This window comes from Dendrobates tinctorius, unplaced genomic scaffold, assembly GCF_039654945.1.
Source record: "Dendrobates tinctorius isolate UK_male_01 unplaced genomic scaffold, ASM3965494v1 ptg000160l, whole genome shotgun sequence".
In the NCBI taxonomy this organism is placed as follows: domain Eukaryota; kingdom Metazoa; phylum Chordata; class Amphibia; order Anura; family Dendrobatidae; genus Dendrobates; species Dendrobates tinctorius.
The window spans coordinates 23,711,562-23,733,416 of NW_027361827.1; the positions used below are offsets into that span (position 1 = coordinate 23,711,562).

Genomic DNA, 21,855 nt, shown 5'->3' on the forward strand with positions numbered 1-21,855 from the left:
GCTCTGAGGTCTGAAGGCAGCTGGAAGTGATGAGGCAAAGCACTGAGTAAACGAGCAGCAGCAGGAACTGCAGAAGCAAGCCAGAAGAAAGCTCAGAAGCAAACAGCAAACAAAATACTCAGGCAAGGTGGATCTCCTGACCCGGACTTAAATAGCAGGACAGACAGGAAGTTCAAGGACAGGGCGAAGTACCAGACTCAATCCAGGGGAAAACAGGCTCCATGGAACATCCGGAAACCTTACAGGAGGCTTCAGTTCAGCAGAAAAGTTTGTGTTGCAAGCCATGAAGAGTCAGTGTCAGTTTCCCATCCAACACCTCCAGAATCTGGTGAGGGTGTTGTTTGGTGAAGGACGAGTCCTACTTAGAAACAGTCAAGTCACGTCTGAACAACTTGAACTACAGATTGGAGCGTTATTCATGGAGAAGATCGCCTTCCATGTGCTGTTTGATATTCCCTTAGCTCGTCCAAAGCTGTTAACCCTAGTGCCTGTTCTGGTCTGGAGATCCCGTGTGGTGCTTTGTTCAGGACAAGTGGTATCTGTTCCCCATACGTCCAGCTAAGTCAGCAGTGTCAATATCTTCCCCGCCAGGTCTGCTAGTCGCTGAGTCACTGCATGCTGGTGTCTCTGAAGAAAGGGAAGAGGAGATGATGTCCCCACACAGTCCCGATGATTGTTCCAATGTTCTGCCCTCAGGAACCTCCCCGCTTTGTGAATGTGTCATCTTGGAGAGGAGGCTAATGACGGACCCTGAGGAGGCATCTTCAGTTTCTAGGTGGTCTAGTGAAGTGAACACCAAGGCGGTGGCATCTTCCAAGTCTCTGCAGTCCACCAACCAGGCGGAGGAACCGCCTGCTCCCAGGGTCCATGTGCGGTTAGTGCCTGAACCTGCTCCCCTAGTCCGTGTACAACCAGTGCCTGAACTCGCTCACGTGGTCTGTGTGTGGCCAGTGCCTGAATCTTCACCTCTCGTCTGTGTGCGGCAAGTTACTGAACCTGCTTTCCTGGTCCATGTGTGGCCAGGCCTGAACCTTTTCCACTGGTCTGTTTGCGACCAATTCCTGAAACATCATTCCCCGGTCCGTTTCTATCTGGCCTGCTAAAGCTTGTCTCCGAATCAGCCAAATCTGAACGTAGCCCGAATCCATGTCAGTAACTGTTCTGTAGAGGAGCCAAAACTTACTTGTCTGAGAAGAGCCTCAGTACTTAATCAGTGTCAGTGACGCTGACTCCTGTTGTCAGAAGCTGCAGTAATGACTTGTGCCTAGGAGTGGTACCTGTCTGCTACTTGCAGCCCAGCCTGTCTCCACCATCAGAAACTCCAGTGAACATCAGGCTGCTAGGCAAGCTGGGGATGTGGAAGAGTAGGTCCACAAATCCATGTGCGCCACCATTGGGCGAAACAGAAACTCAAAGTTTTTGTCATGATCTGAATTTGATCTGACAGTTTTAAAAGCACAGAGTGAACTTTTTTTTCCTTTTGGCAAGTTGCCAAAGTGACTTGACTGTCCCCGGTGGTGGTTAGTGGTATCGCACTTTAGGTTTAATGCGCACATAATTATGAATCAGGTGTGGGGCTCTATAAATGAGTCTCAGGGTGTGTAATCACTGCTGGTGATATTCATTCATTGATTCTGAGTTGGTGAGAGCCTGGTGGAAGGATGGAGCTGAGGAGGAGTCCTGCGCAGCTTAGCCAGGGGGGACGTGTGTCAGCTATGGTGTCTGGACGAAGGGCTGGCATGACGTGGTGGGGTCGCAGTGATGGTGTCGGCAGGAAGTGTCTGCATGGACTGGTGGAGTGGCGACTATGGAGATTGGCACTCACCATGTGGGACTTGGCTGCTGAGCTGGACTCAAGCATGCTTGCCTTCGTGGCAGAAGCTGAACTCATCTTTGGGACTCTGTTACTAAGCAGCAGCAACTGGTGGTGGACTCTGCTCCAAGGCTGCACTATGGTGATGGATCCGGGTGGAGGAGAAGATGCACGCAGGTGGAGGGCTCTGTTGCAGGAGCATAAGCACAGAGCATAAAGCTAAGTGGTGTTTCCCCTGTATTGTCTTCTTTCCTCATGTGTGTTGTTAGTGCAGTGGTGGGATTAGTTTCCGCACCGACCAATTCCCTAGTGAGGGTTTAGGGTCAGGGCGAGCAAGGGCTTTGAGGTACGCGTGCGGCGCCCGGTGCGGAACCGGCATAGGTAACGTTAGGAGTGCAGGGACACTGGCTCAGGGAAGCTCAGAAGGTCTCCACTTCCCTTTTCCCTATTGCAGGGCCCACCATTGTTAATGTTTCCCAGGTCCCCCTTATTATTTAAATCCGCCAGACAGGAGTGGGGTTTCCAGAATTTATATTAACATGTAATACCTAAATTCGCCAGGTGGAGGCGGTGTATCCATCTGCACGTATTATTATTTAAATTCGCCACTGGAGGCGCTGTATCCAGGGTCACGTGTGTTATGGGTTCGATTTGCGGTAACATCTGCGTCCAGACACGCGTGACCATGACAGTTTTCTGACTAATCTGTTGGGGTGTACTCATTTTTGATGAGAACTGTATTTACTAGGATTCTATAAAATTTATCGTGCACTTTTTAATACAGCCTTTATCACCGTACTTCTGATTGAAGACATGTGACCAGACCTGCCAATCAACCTCCTCCAACTGATAAGACACTGCACAGGCTGTTTTTCATATGTAGGAGGCTGTTAGACAGGTCTGGTAAATCCCATAAAATAATTTTGCCTAAAATATTTGTTTAAATGGCTAACTCCTTTAAAACTGAAAATAATTTTACATTTTTTACACTTTTATTAAGCAGAAATTTAGAATTAAACTGTCTTGAAAATGTTGGCTTAAAGTAAACAAAGTTAAAATTGGTATAAAAACGTAAACTTTATAAAAAATGACTATTATAGCTTTTTTATAATTGTTCCTGGTAGATATAGTAATTATATTTGGTTTTATTCTAATTTTAATATTTTTTGTTCAATGTTTATTTTTTAATAAATAAAAAAATAAATGAGTAATAAAATAATGCTTATTCATGATGTAATAATAAAAGCTTTATTTTAATGATGATCTTTTTTCTTTCAATTTCTTATCACACTTGCATTCCTTTTAGCATAACTACAAAATTTTATATTTTAAGTGCAAGATATCATTTAAGTTTTTTCAAGCACAGACACGAACAGAAAAAAAAAGCCAAAAAGCACATTTTAATGTACTGGCATGAAGCAATATTTGTGTAATTACCCATACATTCAACATGTGCAGAAAAATACTGCTTAGGTTTTTAGGGTGAGGAGATGATCCAAAACATAGTATTTAAGCATGTGGATTATTGCCTTGCTGAATTTGAGAATTACATTTTCGTTTTCTTTTTTCCATCTTCAGAGGCAAAGCTTCTATGGTAAGTTCTTCTTCTCATGTATTATTGGTTAACTCTTGTACACTTTCAGGGTGTGTGCACACGTTGCGGATTCTGCTGTGGAATTTTCCAGGCGGATTTGTCTAAATCCGCAGGTCAAAAGACCTGTGGTTTATCTGTGGATTTTCTGCGGTTTACTTGCGGTTTTCCCCTGCGGTTTGACACCTGTCATGGAGCAGGTGCCAAACCGCTGCGGAATCCGCACAAAGAAGTGACATTCCGCAGATTTAAAACCACAGCAAATCCGCGCGGAAAATTCCACCCCCGTAGGTGCTGCGTTTTTCATTTTGCATTGACTTAAATGGTACTGTAGCAACAGAAACTGCTGCGGATCCGCAGGGCCAAATCCGCTGCGGATCCGCAGCAGAATCCGCAACGTGTGCACACGCCCTAACGTCTCAAATGAGATGGTTGCAGTAGATCAGTCATGCTTATTAGCTTGAGCAGTCTTGTGACGCCCCCTGCTGGATGATAATGCCAGCTGACTAGTGGGGGCACACAGTAGCAAGTGTGAGAGAACAACACCAGTGCTGAGTATGGGATGGACTTTGGCTAGTTCACATTAGCGTTTGGCAGAGCTGCGGAGGGCTGCGTAGTTCCTCCTTGAAGTGTGGGGAGGTTGAGCTGGGTACGGTTCTGTCTGTGATAGGAGACAGAGAGTTTGACAGCAGGTGTCATGTGGCAGTCTGCCCATCAGAGGTCACTGGAGAGCGCCGATGGCAGTGATTATGTAACTGTCATTTGAATTTTACTTGACTGCCAGAGGTCAAGGTGACTCTGATTGGGCAGATGTGACTGTCAGGTGACAGAGGGTGGGGCTACCTGGTCTGTCTTAATAAATACTGAGGTAAGCTTCCAGAAGCTTCAGTCAGCCAGGGGAGCTCACAGGTTAGGAGAGTCTGTCACACAAAGGAGACCCCTCAGAGACTTTGGACAGTGGAAACGGTGACGGGGGGTGACCCTATAGGACATTGGTCACAGGCAGAGAGGACCTGAATTATTGGTGGACTTTGTAAGGTGAAACGCCGTGGTGGATTGCCCTAGGGCAGCCACGGCGGATAGAGCCACGAAATACGCCTGATGGAGAAAGTGTACAAGTGAAGGTACCCGGGCCTGTCTGCAGGAGGATAACCGTGTGAAACATCTGTCGTGTTTTGTTCTGGTCGTGAGGGCGGCCAATAAAAGCAAACCTGTTGAATACAATTACTGCCTCTGTCTCGTGCCTGTCGACGTCAAGAAGCGGGTCACCCCCCATTCCTGTGAGTACAGCTCACCTCCGCCGCCTACCAGCCACACCACCTAAATACCACAGCACTCTACCCTCCACCCCAGCCTGCCACCCGGACCTCTACATTTGGCGTAGTCGGCAGGATCCATCGCCGCCAATACAAAATCTTCAGAGGCAGGCCTGCCACCAAGGAGCAAAGGCCCCAAGCTGTGTGGGGTGAAGTACTGCTTTGTCTTGTTCCCTGTGGACTACAATTTGGAGAAATGGACTGTGGATTGCTGACTGTTAAAAAATGACTGTGGTGATATGGGGCCCAAAGCAACAGGCACGGACACTGCTGTTTGTTCTGGATGGCTCGGGGCTTTATAGCATCCACCCCTGGAGGGAGTGGTGTTCGTTGGAAGAGAACTGCACCCTCATGTTTCAAAATTTGGAAACCTGCCCAGGGAGTTTCCCTGTGGAGCTGTCGGGCCTGGAGGCCGGCCCTGCCGGACTGCGGGGTGAAGACTCATAGCTAAGGATGGAGCGATGGGAAAGTCTGCAGGGAGCAGCGGCGGCTGTAAAGGTGTGCGTGCCCACGGTCCCGCCTGCAGCATTCCAGCCCAACCTGATTTCTACGCTCCCAGCATCAGACAGACCACGGGGTCCCGACACTGGCCTGCAGTCTCCCCACCCGACGCCTTGTGCTGTGATGCCGGCTGTTCCAGATGACGGTGTGTCCCCTGCCAGACTGACGGCCGCTGTATCAGCCATGCTCCCGGCCCCAACTGAAACCAGACTTACTGTTGCAATGTCTGCAATACCAGAGAGCGCGGCCGCTGCCCCATCTGTGGCCCCACCCGTGGAGACCTTGGTTCCAGCTGCGGCCTCCCCTGCGGCTGCGTCGACGTCGCTGCCAAAGTCGGCTGCGGCCTATACGAAACTGGAGCCTGTGGCCACTTCTGCCTCACCCATGACCTCAACCGCGGCCCACCCACCGGACTCTGCGGCCTACGCCAGACCTTCTGCTTGGGTGGCGGAGATAATTGCAAAGAAAAAGGCCAGAGAGCGGGAGGTATGGGCACTGCTACATAAGGAAGGCCGCCATGACTACCCCTCAATCACAGGTTAGGAGAGTCTGTCACACAAAGGAGACCCCTCAGAGACTTTGGACAGTGGAAATAGTCACGGGGGTTGACCCTATAGGACATTGGTCACAGGCAGAGATGGCCTGTGAGGACCTGAATTATTGGTGGACTTTGTAAGGTGAAACGCCGTGGTGGATTGGCCTAGGGCAGCCACGGCGGATAGAGCCACGAAGTACGCCTGACGGAGAAAGTGTACAAGTGAAGGTACCCGGGCCTGTATGCAGGAGGATAACAGTGTGAAACATCTGTCGTGTTTTGTTCTGGTCGTCGTGAGGGCGGCCAATAAAAGCAAACCTGTTGAATACAATTCCTGCCTCTGTCTCGTGCCTGTCGTCGTCAAGAAGCGGGTCACCCCCCATTTCTGTGAGTACAGCACACCTCCGCCGCCTACCAGCCACACCACCTAAATACCACTGCACGCTACCCTCCACCCCAGCCTGCCACCCGGACCTTTACAGAAGCTCCGCCCACTGCAGCACCTCCTCCGGTCAGCTACGCCTACGTCTGCATGCGGCCTGCGTACCTATCTTTATCATTGCGTACGCAGGCCGTGCGGATGTATGCGGATGCGTCTGCATGCGTCGTTTTGATGTCAGAGCGTTGTAGTATGTTCAGGTATTGCCAGTAAAAGTAAATGGAAGTTTCCAATGCCCAGCAACTCATCTCTCTAAAAAAAATCTCTTACAAGTTTCAGTACAGTTTTGAATGCATATTAATCATGCAGCTGGACATACACAACAAAAAAAATCCAGGCCGGTTTCACACGTCAGTGTCTCTGGTACGTGTGGTAACAGTTTTCTCACATACTGGAGACACTGACACACGTAGACACATTCAAATGAGTGGGTCTATGTACATGTCAGCGTGTTTTCACGGATCATGTGTCCGTGTGCAAAACACGCTGACATGTCCGTTTTTGAGCAACAGCACGGATCACACAGACCCATACAAGTCAATGGGCCCGTGTACACACGTACTGCACATGGATGGCATCTGTGTGCCGTCTGTGTGCCATCCGTGTGCATTTTAAAAGTCATAGGGTTAACATTGAAACAAATTTCTTCAATACACGGACAGCATACGGACAGCACACAGATCACACACGGATAGTACACACAGACACACGGATAGCACACAGATGCCACACGAATGTGACATATTGACACACGGACACGGATATCTCCGTACCGTTTTTTCCCGTACTGAAAATATTGGGGTGTGTGAAACTGGCCTTAGATTGTAACAAGTCTGAACCTTTCTTCCCACAGGAGGTAAAACAGCATCAAAGATTACTATTTTTGCCCGAGCATATAATATTGATGACCTTTGCAAGGGATCAATTCGGTCCAATATCAGGGATACCCCACCGACTATCTGTCATTAACATGGTCAAGTGCAAGATATAAACACTACATGGAGCTTAACTGCACAGATTCATTACATTTGTAGAGGTTGCTGCCTGATATTGCAGATCAGCTATTTAACAGAATAGGAGCTAATCTGCAGCACTCTGCAGTGGCTGCTACACTAGTAATGTGTATTCCCGCCACCAGAGGTAATAACAGCTGATCAGTGGGGGTGCCCGGTGTCAGACCCACATCAATCTGATATTGATGACTTAGGCCGGGTTCACACTTGCATTTGGCTGGTCTGTGTATGGCTGCGTACTTCTCTTAAGCTCCGCTTACGCTCTGCCTACTTATGCATGCGTCCTGCGTACCTATCTTTAACCCCTTAACCCTCAAGGGTGGTTTGCATGTTAATGACCGGGCCAATTTTTACAATTCTGACCACTGTCCCTTTATGAGGTAATAACTCTGAAATGCTTCCATGGATCCTGGGGATTCTGACAATGTTTTCTCGTGACATATTGTACTTCATGTTAGTGGTAACATTTCATTCATATAATTTGCGTTTATTTGTGAAAAAAACGGAAATTTGGCTAAAATGTTGAAAATTTCTCAATTTTTCAACATTGAATTTTTATGCCCTTAAATCACAGAGATATGGCACACAAAAAACTTAATAAGTAACATTTCCCACATGTTTACTTTACAACAGCACAATTTTGGAACCAAAAGTTTTTTGATAGGAAGTTATAAGTGTTAAAAGTTGACCAGTGATTTCTCATTTCTACAACACCATTTTTTTTTAGGGACCACATCACATTTGAAGTCACTTTGAGGGGTCTATATGATAGAAAATACCCTAAAGTGACACCATTCTAAAAACTGCACCCCTGATGGTACCACATTCAAGAAGTTTATTAACCCTTCAAGTGCTTCACAGGAATTTTTTGAATGTTTAAAAAAATGAACATTTAACTTTTTTTCACAAAAAAATTAATTCAGGTCCAATTTTTTTATTTTACCAAGGGTAACAGGAGAATTTGGACTGCAAAAGTTATTGTGCAATTTGTCCTAAGTACACTGATACCTGATATTTGGGGGGGAACCACTGTTTCAGCACATGGCAGAGCTCAGAAGGGAAGGAGCGCCATTTGAATTTTTCAGCGCAAAATTGGCTGGAATTGAGATCAGATGCCATGTCACGTTTGGAGAGCCCCTGATGTGCCTAAACAGTGGAAACCCCCCACATGTGACCCCATTTTGGAAACTAGACCCCCAAGGAACTTATCTAGATATATGGTGAGAACTTTGAACCCCCAAGGGCTTCACAGTTTATAACGTACAACCATACAATTAAAATATCATATTTTTTTCACAAAAATAATCTTTTCACCCCAAATTTTTATTTTCCCAAGGGAAACAGGACCCCATGTGCAATTTGTCCTGAGTACAATGATGCCCCATATGTGGGGGTAAACCACTGTTTGGGTGCATGGCAGAGCTCAGAAGGGAATGAGCGCTGTTTGACTTTTTTCAACGCAGAATTGAATTGATGCCATATCACATTTGGAGAGCCCCTGATGTGCCTAAACAGTGGAAACCCCCACAAGTGACCCCATTTTGGAAACTAGACCCCCCAAGGAACTTATTTAGATGTGTGATGAGCACTTTGAACACCCAATTGCTTCACAGAAGTTTATAACGCCCTGGCGTGAAAATAAAATCATATTTTTTCCACAAACATGTGGATCTTTTAGTCCCCAATATTTTTATTTTCCCAAGGGTAACAGGAAAAATTGGACCCCAAAAGTTGTACAATTTGTCCTGAGTACGCTGATACCCCATATGTGGGAGAAAACTACTGTATGGGCACACGTTGGGGCTCGGAAGGAAAGTAGTGACGTTTTGGAATGCAGACTTTGATGGAATGATCTGCAGGTGTCATATCGAATTTGGAGAGTACCTGATAGAAACCCCCCACAAGTGACCCCATTTTGGAAACTAGCCCCCCAAGGAACTTAACTAGGTGTGTGGTGAGCAATTTGAACCCCCAAGTGCTTCACAGTTTATAACGTAGAGCCATAAAAATAAAAAAAATAATATTTTTTCCACAAAAATGATATTTTTGACCACATTTTTTATTTTCCGAAGGGTAACAGGAGAAATTAGACCCCTAAATTTGTTGTGCAATTTGTCCTGAGTAGGCTGATACCCCATATGTGGGGGTAAACCACTGTTTGGGCGCATGGCAGAGCTTGGAAGGGAAGGAGCACCGTTTTACTTTTTCAACGCAGAATTGGCTGGAATTGCAATCAGACGCCATGTTGCGTTTGGAGAGCCCCTGATGTGCCTTAACAGTGGAAACCCCCCAATTCTAACTCCAACTCTAACCCCAAAACACCCCTAACCCTAATCTCAGCCCTAACCCTAGCCCTAACCCTAACCCTAATGGGAAAATGAAAATTAATACTTTTTTTAGTTTTATTATTTTTCCCTAACTAAGGGGGTGATAACGGGGGGGTTTGATTTACTATTTATGGCGGGTGTTTGTTTGGCAGCTGTCACACGCTAAAAGACGCTTTTTATTGTAAAATAGTTTTTGCATCACCACATTTTGAGAGGTATACTTTCTCCATATTTTGATCCACAGAATTATGTGAGATCTTATTTTTTTCGGGACAAGGTGACGTTTTTATTGGTACCATTTTTGGACATGTGACTTTTTTGATCGCTTTTTATTCTGATTTTTGGGACTCAGAATAAACAAAAACCAGCATTTCATGAATTTCTTTTGGGGGGGGGTGCGTTTACACCATTGCGCATGTGGTAAAATTGATAAAGCGGTTTTATTCTTTGGGTCAGTATGATTACAGCGATACCTCATTTATGTTGCTTTTATGTTTTGGCGCTTTTATACAATAAATACTACTTTATATGAAAAAATAATTATTTTTGCATCGCTTTATTCTGCGAGCTATAACGTTTTTATTTTTTCGCTAATGACACTGTATGGCAGCATGTTTTTTGCGGGACAAGAAGACGTTTTCAGCGGTACCATGTTTATTTATATTTGTCTTTTTGTTCGCATGTTATTGCACCTTTTTGGTATGATGATAAAGCTTTGTTTTTTCCCTTTTTTTTCTTTTTTGAAGGGGTTCACTAAAGGGGTTAACTAGTGGGACACTTTTATAGGGCGGGTCGTTACAGACGTGGCGATACTAAATCTGTGCACTTTTATTGTTTGTTTTTTTTTAATTTTTTCACAAAAAAAGAATTTATTAGGGAATATTTTTTTTCTATTTATTTAGGAATTGTAAAAAAATTATTTTTACACTTGTGTTTTTTTTTTTTTTACTTTATTACTTTATCCCAGTGTGGGACATCACTGTATAGTGTCAGATCCCAGGGAAGAAGTACGCAGCCATACGTAGGCCAGCCAAATGCAAGTGTGAAGCCGGTGTTTTCTTAAGTGTAGGTCTTCAATAATGGCTGGATAACCACTCTAAAGTCTATACTTTTTCAGGAAATTGCAGTTTCAATCTGAGAATAAATCAAGTTGAGGTTTTTTTTAATATCGAAATCAATAAAATATTGGTGAAATCCCTGAATCCATTCTTCACAGACTTTCTTCCAGGTGCCTCTAGTTATCCAAATGAAAAGTGATCTAAGACAAACAGTGTCTCGTCTGGCCAGATAATAGAAGGCAGATTTCTGATTCCTCCATGAAACATGATCTTTTTCGATTGCTCAGATTAGACTTGTAGTTAACTTGTTAATGACTAGTGAAATCTATTAGTCTGTTGATTGATTGCTGCTTTAATGGAGAAAATTTACTGCTTCCTCCTCACTATTGTTCTCACTCATCCTCCGCTCCATTGCTGTATGACAGCAGTAGCTATGCATTGCTGAATAAAAGGTTCACTATTAATGTGCAATGTTACCTATAGCCAAGGCACACAGAACCGAAACACTGAACTTGTGAGACTTTAGATTTCTGTATTAATTATTTTTTTTGATGGATCTGAGAACCTGTCAGCCATTTTTACCAGTTTTACTTGCCATTTTAAGTCAACATATGTAACACACATGTATAGGTATTTGGTGATAAATTACTCTTAGGACAGTTGCACACGTCCTGATATCTCCGGTACCTGAAAAAACGGTACCGGAGATATCAGTTTGTCACATTCGTGTGGCATCCGTGTGCTGTCCGTGTGTACCATCCATGTGTGATCCGTGTGCTGTCAGTATGTTGTCTGTGTGTCCGTGTCCGTGTATTGAAGCAATTTGTTTCAATGTTAACCCCGTAACTTTTAAAACGCACACAGACGGCACACGGACGCCACATGGACGCCATGCATGTGCAGTAGTGTTTACATGGACCCATTGACTTGTATGGGTCCGTGTAATCCGTTTTGTCGCTCAAAAACGGACATGTCAGCGTGTTTTGCACACGAGCACACGGTCCGTGAAATCACGCTGACATGTACACAGACCCATTCATTTGAATGAGGCTACGTCTGTCAGTGTCTCTGGTACGTGAGAAAACCGTCACCACATGTACTGGAGACACTGACGTGTGAAAGCGGTCTTACATGGTGTTAAATTATGACACCATGTTCAGGTTAAGCAAATATATGTTCAGGTTAAGCAATTGTCCAACAAAGTAAATATAGTGCCCCATAAAGTATTCTAATAACAGTCTGATAAGTGTAGTGCTCATTTAATAGTAGCTGACAGTACTCACATAATGATGCGAAATAACGCAAAAATGTTGTCCAAGTATAGTACCATCAAGTAATTTTTTAAATGATGATATATGGTATCCAAATAATATCGGAAATAAGGATATGTGCACACGAAAAAAGGCAGCTTTTTACTGTCCCACCAAAGTGAATGAGGTCCCTGAAGTCTCATGCGCATGCTGCATATTTCTTTCTTGCAGATTTGAATCGGTTTCAAATCTGCAGCATGTTGATTCTTTCAGCATTTTGCATCCATTCTAATGACTGGGAAAAAATGCATTGAAAACACACTTAAAAAAACGCACATTTTTATGCAACACTTTTCCTGCCAAGATACACATTTTTGATTCAGAAATGTCAACAACAAATCCTTAACCACTTTGCGACATGCGCCGTACCAGTAACAGCGCATGTCGCTTCTCTTCCTTTGATGTGGGCTCCAGAGGTGAGCCCACATCTTTCCCGGGACATGTCAGTTGTGCCCACAATAGCGATCCACCTGCGGCTATTAACCCGTTAAATGCCGCTGTCAAACTCTTGACAGCGGCATTTAACGTGCGCTTCCGGCCATCGGGCCGGAAATCCGCCCACCAGTGACCCCTGTCACGTGATCACAGGTCACCGGTGGGTCTCCTGGAGACCTCTTTGGTTGTCACTGCCAGCTTGCAAGTTAGTAATTCAGCTACATATAGGCGATCTGCCTGTATGTAGCAGAGCCGATCGGGTTATGGCAGCTTCTAGTCTCCCATGGAAACTATTGAAGCATGCCAACAGTAAAAAAAAAAGTTTTTAAAAATATAAAAAAAATAAAAAATATAAAAGTTTAAATTACCCCCCTTTTGCCCCATTCAAAATAAAACAATAAAAAAATCAAGCATACACATATGTGGCATCGCCAACTTCAGAATCGCCCGATCTATCAATAAAAAAAAGATTAACCTGATCGCTAAATGGCATAGCGAGAAGAAAAGTCAAAATGCCAGAATTATGTTTTTTTGGTCGCCGCGACATTGCATTAAAATGCAAAAACTGGTGATCAAAAGATCGTATCTGCATGAAAATGGTGTAATTAAAAATGTCAGCACAAAAAATAAGCCCTCACCCAATCCCAGATCACGAAAAATTGAGATGCTACGGGTATTGGAAAATGGCACAACTTTTTATTTTTTTTAACAAAGTTTGGATTTATTTTTCACCATTTAGATAAAAAGGAACCTAGACATGTTTGGTGTCTATGAACTCATAATGACCTGGAAAATCTCAATGGCTGGTCAGTTTTAGCATTTAGTGAATATGGTGAAAAAAAACAAAAAAACAAATGTGGGATTGCACTTTTTTGCTATTTCACCTTACTTGGAATTTTTTTCCCTATTTTGAGTACACAAACTCATCCCGCTAAAAACAAGCCCTCACATGGCCATTTTGATGGAAAAATAAAAAAGTGATGGCTCTGGGAAGAAGAGGAGCGAAAAACAGAAATGCAAAAGCAAAAATGGGCTGTGGCGTGAAGGGGTTAATGTGTGCACGTACCCTAAAGCCCCAAATAATGCCACCATACATTGCTACATAATATTTGGTCATTTTAGAGTTAATTTTCATCTATAGTGATAAAAAGGTTCATAGTGACATCATTGGAGGGCTAAACGAATGAATGAGTTAGTAGTGACTTCCCTGGTGGTCTGGGGTTTGGAAGGGATAATGCTAATGTGTCCTATGTTAGTTAAAAATACATAGAGTTAAAAAAAACTGGATGTCCCATAGTAGCTACTATCTTTCCCAGGACATTGATATATTTGCCCTCAAATATGTTATGCTAGTTACAAAAAAACATGCCCCACAGCTTCCTAGGTGGCCTACTAATCGTTGGGCAATCTTGTATATTTTTAGTTTGTAATCAAACATCCCCAACAATATTGGAATTTTAAGACAGGTGTTTAGGTACAAATTAATGACATTTAATGTTAATTTTGGACAGGGACCCTATCATTATTATGACTTCTAAATAGAGATGAGCAAATAAATTTAAGTGGATCACCAAAATCCAGATTTGTTTGTAATTTGCGTCCGCACAGATTTGACAATATAGCGGCTGCTGGCCACCATTTTCCTTAAGCTCAGTGGGCCATCAAAAGGATTAAAAAATGAAGAAAAATGGTTATCCTCACTGTCATGATTCCTCCGCTCATTGAGTGTGTAACATCTACCTGAGGTCTCAGGCTCAAAAGGTTGCCTAGGACAGACTTGGCACAAGCCACTCATTCTGGCAAAATCCATAGAAATCCCAATATCGATACTATTTAACCCCTGTACAGGGATCTGGTTTTGCAATCAGTGGAATGCTACCATAGAAAGTCTGATGTCCAGAGGTAGGAATGGTTGTCAAGCACGTTCAGAGTCGAGAGGTCACATCAAGGACAAAATCAGGATCCATAAGAAAAGTCAGAAGCAAGCTAGAAGCCTTAGAAGGGTGAGGAACTATCCAATTGGCTGGAGCAGGAAGCTGATAACCTCAGCTGGACGGCACACACACCCATACTGCCAGACTGGATGGCAATATAGGTCCCAGCCAATCTAACCTAAGTGGCTGGACAGGGTCTGCCGCCCAAAGTGAATACAGCGGTGCCTGGTGACAGAAGAAGAATTTGCAGGAGCAGGTTCTGGTGGAGATGTGTCAGAGTGACTGTTTTGCTACCTTTTGGAATCTGGGTCATGCTGAGATGTTGGTGTTTAGATTGACAGCTCGGCCATCCAATTTTGTGATGTGTGTGCTGAGGTGTCAGTACTTTGATTGACAGCTTGGGCATCCAATCTGTGACTGGGAGGTTCTGTGCTTTCTCCAGGTATGCTCAGTTCTGAAGATTGCATAGCTACTTAACGGAGCTGTTTGCCTCTGACCCCTGCCAGTTGTAGTTTGTGCTTCCTGTTGAGTGTTTGCCTGATTTTGCTGTGCTGGGTTCTATCTTCTGCTGCCTGATCCTTTGGACCGTGTTCTGACTATCCCTTCATCATGTCCTTTTGCTTTGATCCTCTATCTCCTGGTATTTTGACTCCAGACTGTGATCTGACTTCTGTGCTTGTCATTCCCCTTGATTTTCTATGTGGTATCTTGGTACTGACCCCGGAACATCTGACTTCTCTGCCTCATGGTCTGTCCGTGAGTAGTGACTAGCGTCACACTCCCCTCGCTCTATTCTGTGGCTCCCCCCATTACTTTCTGCCACCTGTCCAGTCCTTGGCTCATCTTCTGATCCTCACTGCTTATGATGGAATCTTTGGGCTTCTCGCATGTGCCAGAATCCTGCGTGTCATGGTGCCCAGGACGGTTTTGTACACGCCCACGGAATGTCATGGTGCACATCATGATGTCATGATGTCGTTGACCTCCTGGCAGCGTGTGATAGGACCAAAGATTGCAGCACTAGTATTGAGGGATTAGAAGATGCGTTGAGGATCAATCAGATGAAGATGAGTAGTGGAGGGGCTGGAGGGTGAGTATAATGATCCCTCCTATTTTTTACATATTACATTTATTGTGCTGTGGGGTCTGAAGAGAGACTCAGAACATAATCAGGGACATTAAATTCACATAGAATAACTTCTGCGCTAATTAAATTTCCTGGTAAAAACCGCAAAAATGTGAATTTTGCCTGATCTCTACCTCTAAAGCTTCCACAAGTTTGGTTCCAATTTAATAGGAAATGTACAAGTATTAGGAAAGGTATAGTGAAACGTATGAATGGTATATCAGGTAAAGTGCGTACCTCAGAAGATATAAATATGAAGAACATTTTTTTCTGAACAAAATGGTGCTGGCGCCTGCTCAGTAGCATCTAACGGAACCTGAAAGATGCTACTGTGCAAGTGCGGCCGCCAGTGCCATTTTGTCTAAAAAAAAAAAAAATCTTAGACAAAACTACGGTATATGTGTAAATACAAAGAAAATATGCGTATCATCCAATACAGCACAAATGCCTGCCTACTTAATGTGAATGTTGTTTTTTCAAACTGCACAATCCTGCTGGCAGGTTCACTTTAAAGGGGAACTGAGGGTACATAAAAAACACATGGAAATACCTTCATAACTATAAAGCTAACATCCATAGCGCTGCTTCCAGTCATCATAATATATGCTACTTAGTGTGAAGCTGGAGCTGCTCCTTATTCCTCCATATGCCTTTGGGGACATTACATTGGAGATAAGGGAGTGAGGCCTGCTCCAGGCTTCTAGTAATAGCCATCGCTCTGATAACATTTCCTTCCATTCAGTTTGAGACCAGGGGGCATGGGAAAGTCTTGCTACATGTCAGTCTACTCCGACTTTGCTTTGTAAGCCTAAACTGCCCTTCCACTTTACACATAGAGATCTAGGCTTGCTAATTCACACCATTTTTTTATTTTACCGGAATTCACCTTTTAACAGAAGCAATTGGAGCTACATTATGTCGATGTTATAAGGAAGTGGCGGCTGTATAACACAGCAGGCACCTGTGTACTATGGAATGGGCTTAGCTCCTGAGCTCGATACATATACTCACACTTATGATGCATGTGATGTCCTCTACATTTATAGGTTATACACTTTTGTATTACTATTCATTGAATTTTCTTACTAAAAAAAATTATAACAAAATGTTTATACTAAAATTAGACATTTCTAAATGTATCTTAAATTTTAAAATATTTATAGAGCTACATGTGTTTGCATGTATTGTATACATATATAGACAATGACATATTATTTAGACATAAATATATATATATATGCTAGATGTTTTTCATTTTAGATACATGTGTGTATATACAGTATATATATATGTATGTGTATATATATATAGTTTTTTAACATACATGTTCTGTCCATGTTTTTCATTTGGAAATATTTGCAATATTTGTCAATGTCACGGTTGGTTTCAGGTTGCAATGCGACACCATATGAAATTATTAGATGCGATGTCGCAATTCATGTAAACACAAAAACACATATGCACAGCCAAGAAAATAAGAGCAGGGTGGCACACCAGCATTTTTACAAGAACTGATACCGGAGAAAAAACAATACCAAAAGTTGTGCACACCAAACACATGAAAAATATATCTGGATTTATTAAATATTCATACTTAATTTACAAAGGCGTCCATATATCATGATTGATAAAAAAATAGAAAATCTACTTCATGTCACGTTAACACTGTGAACTGAAAAATAGCTCTCAAAATTTTCTCGCAATAAGGAGGCGCTCACCAAAGGGAAATATATATATATATATATATATATATATGTTGAGAAAATATAATTAGCATCATTTTACACTTTTAGAATCTATTCTAATAATTGTCAGGTGCCTTTAGTAAAATTGAGCACAGAAGCTGAAACATATACACACCACTTTACTTGCGGAAGACCATATTTATTAAGGGTCAATCTAATTTTTCCATCATGGCTGAACAAATCAGAAAGAGCAGAACTTAAAACTGCCACTAATTTATTAGGTGGTGCCACTTTACAGATACGAAAGATCTCAGAAAGCAATGTCAGATCCAGACATCTGACCATTGTTGGCAAAAGCAGACATCAACTTCAGAGGCTTCTTTTGTGGCCTTGGGTTGTGTCTCCTGCTGGGTCATTGTGCAGCCGCACTGGTTGCACATTTGTTATGTCATCCCCTGTCGGACTTATTACGGGTTTTTACAAAATTTCTTACACTTTCCTATCAGCTTTTTTCCATTTGTGTGAAGTGCAAAAAAATCCCCAGAACCCAGAAGATGAAATCTGTTTTTACTATATTGTATTTTTATTAAATTGTGGAACCAGAAAATGATTAAATGTAAGCATTAGCTGTCACTATGCTAGACCCTATGTCAATGCCCCAAATGTAACCATTTGTAACACTCATGTATTCTTTTGCTTGACAAAACAGACATTTTCTGTCATTTGAACTTTTTTCTAGCAATTTCTAGATTTACCAATATGACTTTATAAAGTTTTCTATGATATTTCTGTTCTATTCATTCAGCTGTGTCCTTTCACAATGTATCAGTTGGCACCATCACACAATCTGCATCTCCAGCCCTGTAGCATTTACTCTAATTAGGATCAAGCATTCCTAGAAACGCACTGTTCCTAACCGTCGGCCTATTTAAACAGGCTACCAATCACCCAATAAATGCACAAAAAGCTTGTTCGTCCGGTGAGATGATTTTCAAGCTTGCTTAAACAATCATCGTTCTCATCAGCTCCTTGTCCTGTGTGAACAGGACGTATGTTGCCGAGAAAAACGATATTCTACTCCCCGCGCGGAAGGGTGGTCGGCTTGTGTAAACAGACTATTAACTGACTGCCAGTCAGATTGCAGTTACCTAGTCGGTGGTCATTTATCGGCCTCAATTGACCAGTGTAAATGCAGCCTTAAAGTCTTTGTATATTTTGGTGCGAACAGAGCATTCTTGCTGTATGCCGAATTACAGATAGATGGATATGGATGGTAATTCACTCCCGATATTCCTCGTTGTGAATCGTTATTTAAGTTATGATCATATATTTGCATTTAGACATCGGCAAAATATATCAAATATGTACAATTTTTTTTAGAGATACTGTATGTTATGATAAAGGCAATAGGTATTAATGCAATGCCTCCATGACTCATTTTTTTTTACTACAAAATATTTACACCGCCTATGTAAAACATAGGAGTCTACGTCATTTAATATCCCTTTTATGTAGCATGAATTTATTTTACTATCATTTTTTTTACAAACATTTAGCTCATTTTGAGTATAATTTAGTTTTTCCTCGGGTCAATTTTGAAGGCATTAAAGTAATAGAAAAAGAAAAGCGGAATGAGAACATTGATAGAAGTATTATAATCTAAACATATAAATACTATTATGTTTTATGCTAATTCAGCTTATAGATAATTCTTCGTTAGTTACGTGAACAACTAATTGACTTATTGATTTTTATTTAATGTATTGGATTGGACATATGGTACTTTAGCTTGAAGTAAATGCTTGTTAAGAAGAATTCTCATGAAGTCAGACATCCCATAATTACCATTATAACTTAAATTATGGACTCCAAAATGTATGTAACATATCAATGTATAGGATCATAATGTTTCCTATTTTATAATATAGAATATTTTATAAAACTAATGTTGATTAATTAAAATATGAAAGTATAGTATGGTGATGGCCTAAATAATGTGTTATATAGAACCGGTCAATAAGCAACTAAAGGCACATAAGATAACATTCAACCTTGACAGTCTTATACAATAATTTTCATTTTATTTTATTTACAATAAAAACAGTATAAAATGATTTAGACAAATGTAAGACCCACATCCCCAAACATAAGTGCAGTGTTTCCAACTATGTCTGCTCCAGCTTGTTACCATTCTTTCATACTATGTCCATAAAGTTACTTTAAGAGTTATTATTTTAAAAATGCGGTCATGACCCTACGGCAGTACAAAAGGCAGGTATCATATCATTTAATTAATACACAATAAAAAATATTGGATTTTATGTTCATCCCATAGGGAAAAATAAAATGATGATGGATATTACATCTGTTAGTCCATCTCAAGGTCATTGGCACAGTCCTGTTTTAATATCAATCACTGTCTTTTATGTTCTCGTAGCGCAATTAAAGGCGATCAGTAAAAGATGTCGCAGCATACGCTAATATCAATGACAGATATGTACTTGTATTTGCAGCATTAACCCTGCAATGTGATACATTAAACAGCAGGCACAAACCTGTCCATGTTCCCAGAGTAAGTTGCATGTCGCAGGTAGGCATTAGTGCTGGTTAGCTGTCCGTTACTGTTGTATGCAGTCAATGAGGTGTATTGTCCTGGAGACATCCTACCATAGAAGTCCATGCTATCGCTGTTCATTACTGGAGATGTGGGCATGGCTAATCTGCTGGATGTGCCGAACAGCTGTGTGTTACCATGTGAATAAGAACTTTGATTGACTTGTAGGTGGCTGTTGGGAACGGGATAGGAATACGGCATGGGGTTAGCAGGTCTTTGTAGCATGCCACTTGCTCCCGCTTGGTTGTTATAACTTGTACCAGTGTAATTGCAAGAGCTGGTATTAGGAGAGTTGACCTCTGGACTCATGGATCTGCTTGCTTGCTGGGTATGCTCTGTGCCACTGGAATGCCCTATAAGTGTATTGATGCTGAACACCCTAGACTGGCCAGAGCCAAAGACAGGAGAAGTAGAAGGGTAGTAGACAGAGGAATGAGGGGTGATCTGTTGACTATAAGTGGGGCTCATTGCCATATTGGAATACACAGAGTTAGGATAAGATGGCCTACTCACTTGCAAAGATGGGAACATACTACTATCGTGTATGTAAGCAGGATATGTGGTGAGATCAGTCCTTTTGAATCTCTTCCTTCTTCTAAGGAAGCTTCCACTGTCAAACATATCTTCAGCGTTAGGGTCCAAGGCCCAGTAGTTGCCTTTTCCAGGCCTTCCTGGCTCCCTAGGGATTTTGATGAAGCAGTCATTGAGGGTAAGGTTATGTCTGATGGAGTTTTGCCACTTTTTAGAGTTGTCCCTATAAAATGGAAACCTTTCCATAATGAACTTGTAGATGCCCCCCAACGTAAGCTTTCTGTCAGAAGAATGAGCAATGGCCATTGCTATGAGAGCAATGTAACTGTAGGGTGGTTTACCCCTCTGCAAAGGTCTTTTCCTCCTTCTTCCTTTAGGTGTGTCTTCCGCTTCAGAAGGCCCACTAGACATACTTGCTTCAGGTACAGGCTCCTTCTCCACCTTTACAACTGGCATAGAAAAGTTACTTGATTGTTGTAGGTTGGTGCCTGCTCCAGTAGCTCTAGTAGGGGACTGTTGACTCTCAGCTGTCATCTTAGTATGAAGATTCCTTATACTTATCAGGCAGGAAAATCCCGTTTCCTTCTACCAGGATTCACACAAATAGAGAATTAGTTCATACAGGTTCCTTGTTGTAAAATTCCAGGGGAAAAAATGCATATACCTAAAGTACAGCAATTGAGTCACCATGCAGCCCAAAAAGGCATATAAAAAGGTAAATCTATAAGTTGGGAGCAGAGATCAAATGGTTTCAAAAGGAAGAGTCTTTGAAATCCCTTCTTCATGTACTTTTTAGCAAACTTGTGCTTTTACCAAACCTGTAGAACAGAAACAAAACAGTATGTCAAAAATACATATGGCAAACACAGACTTTAGGCAAGATGGCCATTACAAATCTAAAAATGTGCATAAAATATTTATACTATACATGTAAAGTTTATTGTTCTTTTCATCAGCAGTGACAATTTTCATGAAATCATAGTCATTTCAATAAATGATAGACAAGTGTTCTATTGTTATTGCCACTAGTAACACTGACCTTACAAAAATGCTAATAACTCTAATACTAACCCTATGGCCACTAGTCTCTGCAGCGTGTCTATTGTTATAGCTAATAGTTTCACTACTACATTCTGTTTTGTATTGTTATTTTAGAGTGATCGAAACAGTGATAACCTAGCATGATAATTATATGATGACGTGTGAGAGTTAGAGGATAAGAATTACAGATATGAGAACAACTATGTATAGTACAACTAATTTCATATGTAGATTTATCGTGACCAAATGCTGTGTCTCGTGTGCACCTTACCTTATTGCCAAGGTCCAGTCTGTTCTTCCACAGAAGACATCAGCTGTACTGTCTAGCTTCCACTTACAGCGCAGCCTTAAATAGTGGTGCAGTCTATACCGGGAACCTGTAAAGCCTGCTGTATACCTGACTGTCACAATAAGAGTCCCTCCCCCTAAAAACACACCTGGAGATTCCCAGCCTGCCTGAAGTGACAAAATAAAAGCTCCCAATCCCTTACATCTGCCACCCACCTTGCAGACGTTTAACTCTTTCTTGTTCATTCTGAGACATAACACTGCGAAAAATGAGAAATGCAAGCTCAACAATACTGCA

The 21,855-nt window shown here is 42.1% G+C and overlaps 1 protein-coding gene across 1 annotated transcript; it reads right to left on the reverse strand.

Annotated features, from left to right (window-relative positions):
- Nucleotides 1-19,220: 19,220 nt before the first annotated feature.
- Nucleotides 19,221-21,602, reverse strand: FOXE1 (forkhead box E1). The gene is made up of 2 exons (XM_073549632.1): nt 21,541-21,602; nt 19,221-21,046 (listed from the first exon to the last, which is right to left on the reverse strand). The coding sequence occupies exon 2, from the start codon at nt 20,760-20,762 to the stop codon at nt 19,620-19,622; it is 1,143 nt and encodes a 380-aa protein (XP_073405733.1). The 5' UTR covers nt 20,763-21,046; nt 21,541-21,602; the 3' UTR covers nt 19,221-19,619.
- Between the last annotated feature and the right edge of the window lie 253 nt (nt 21,603-21,855).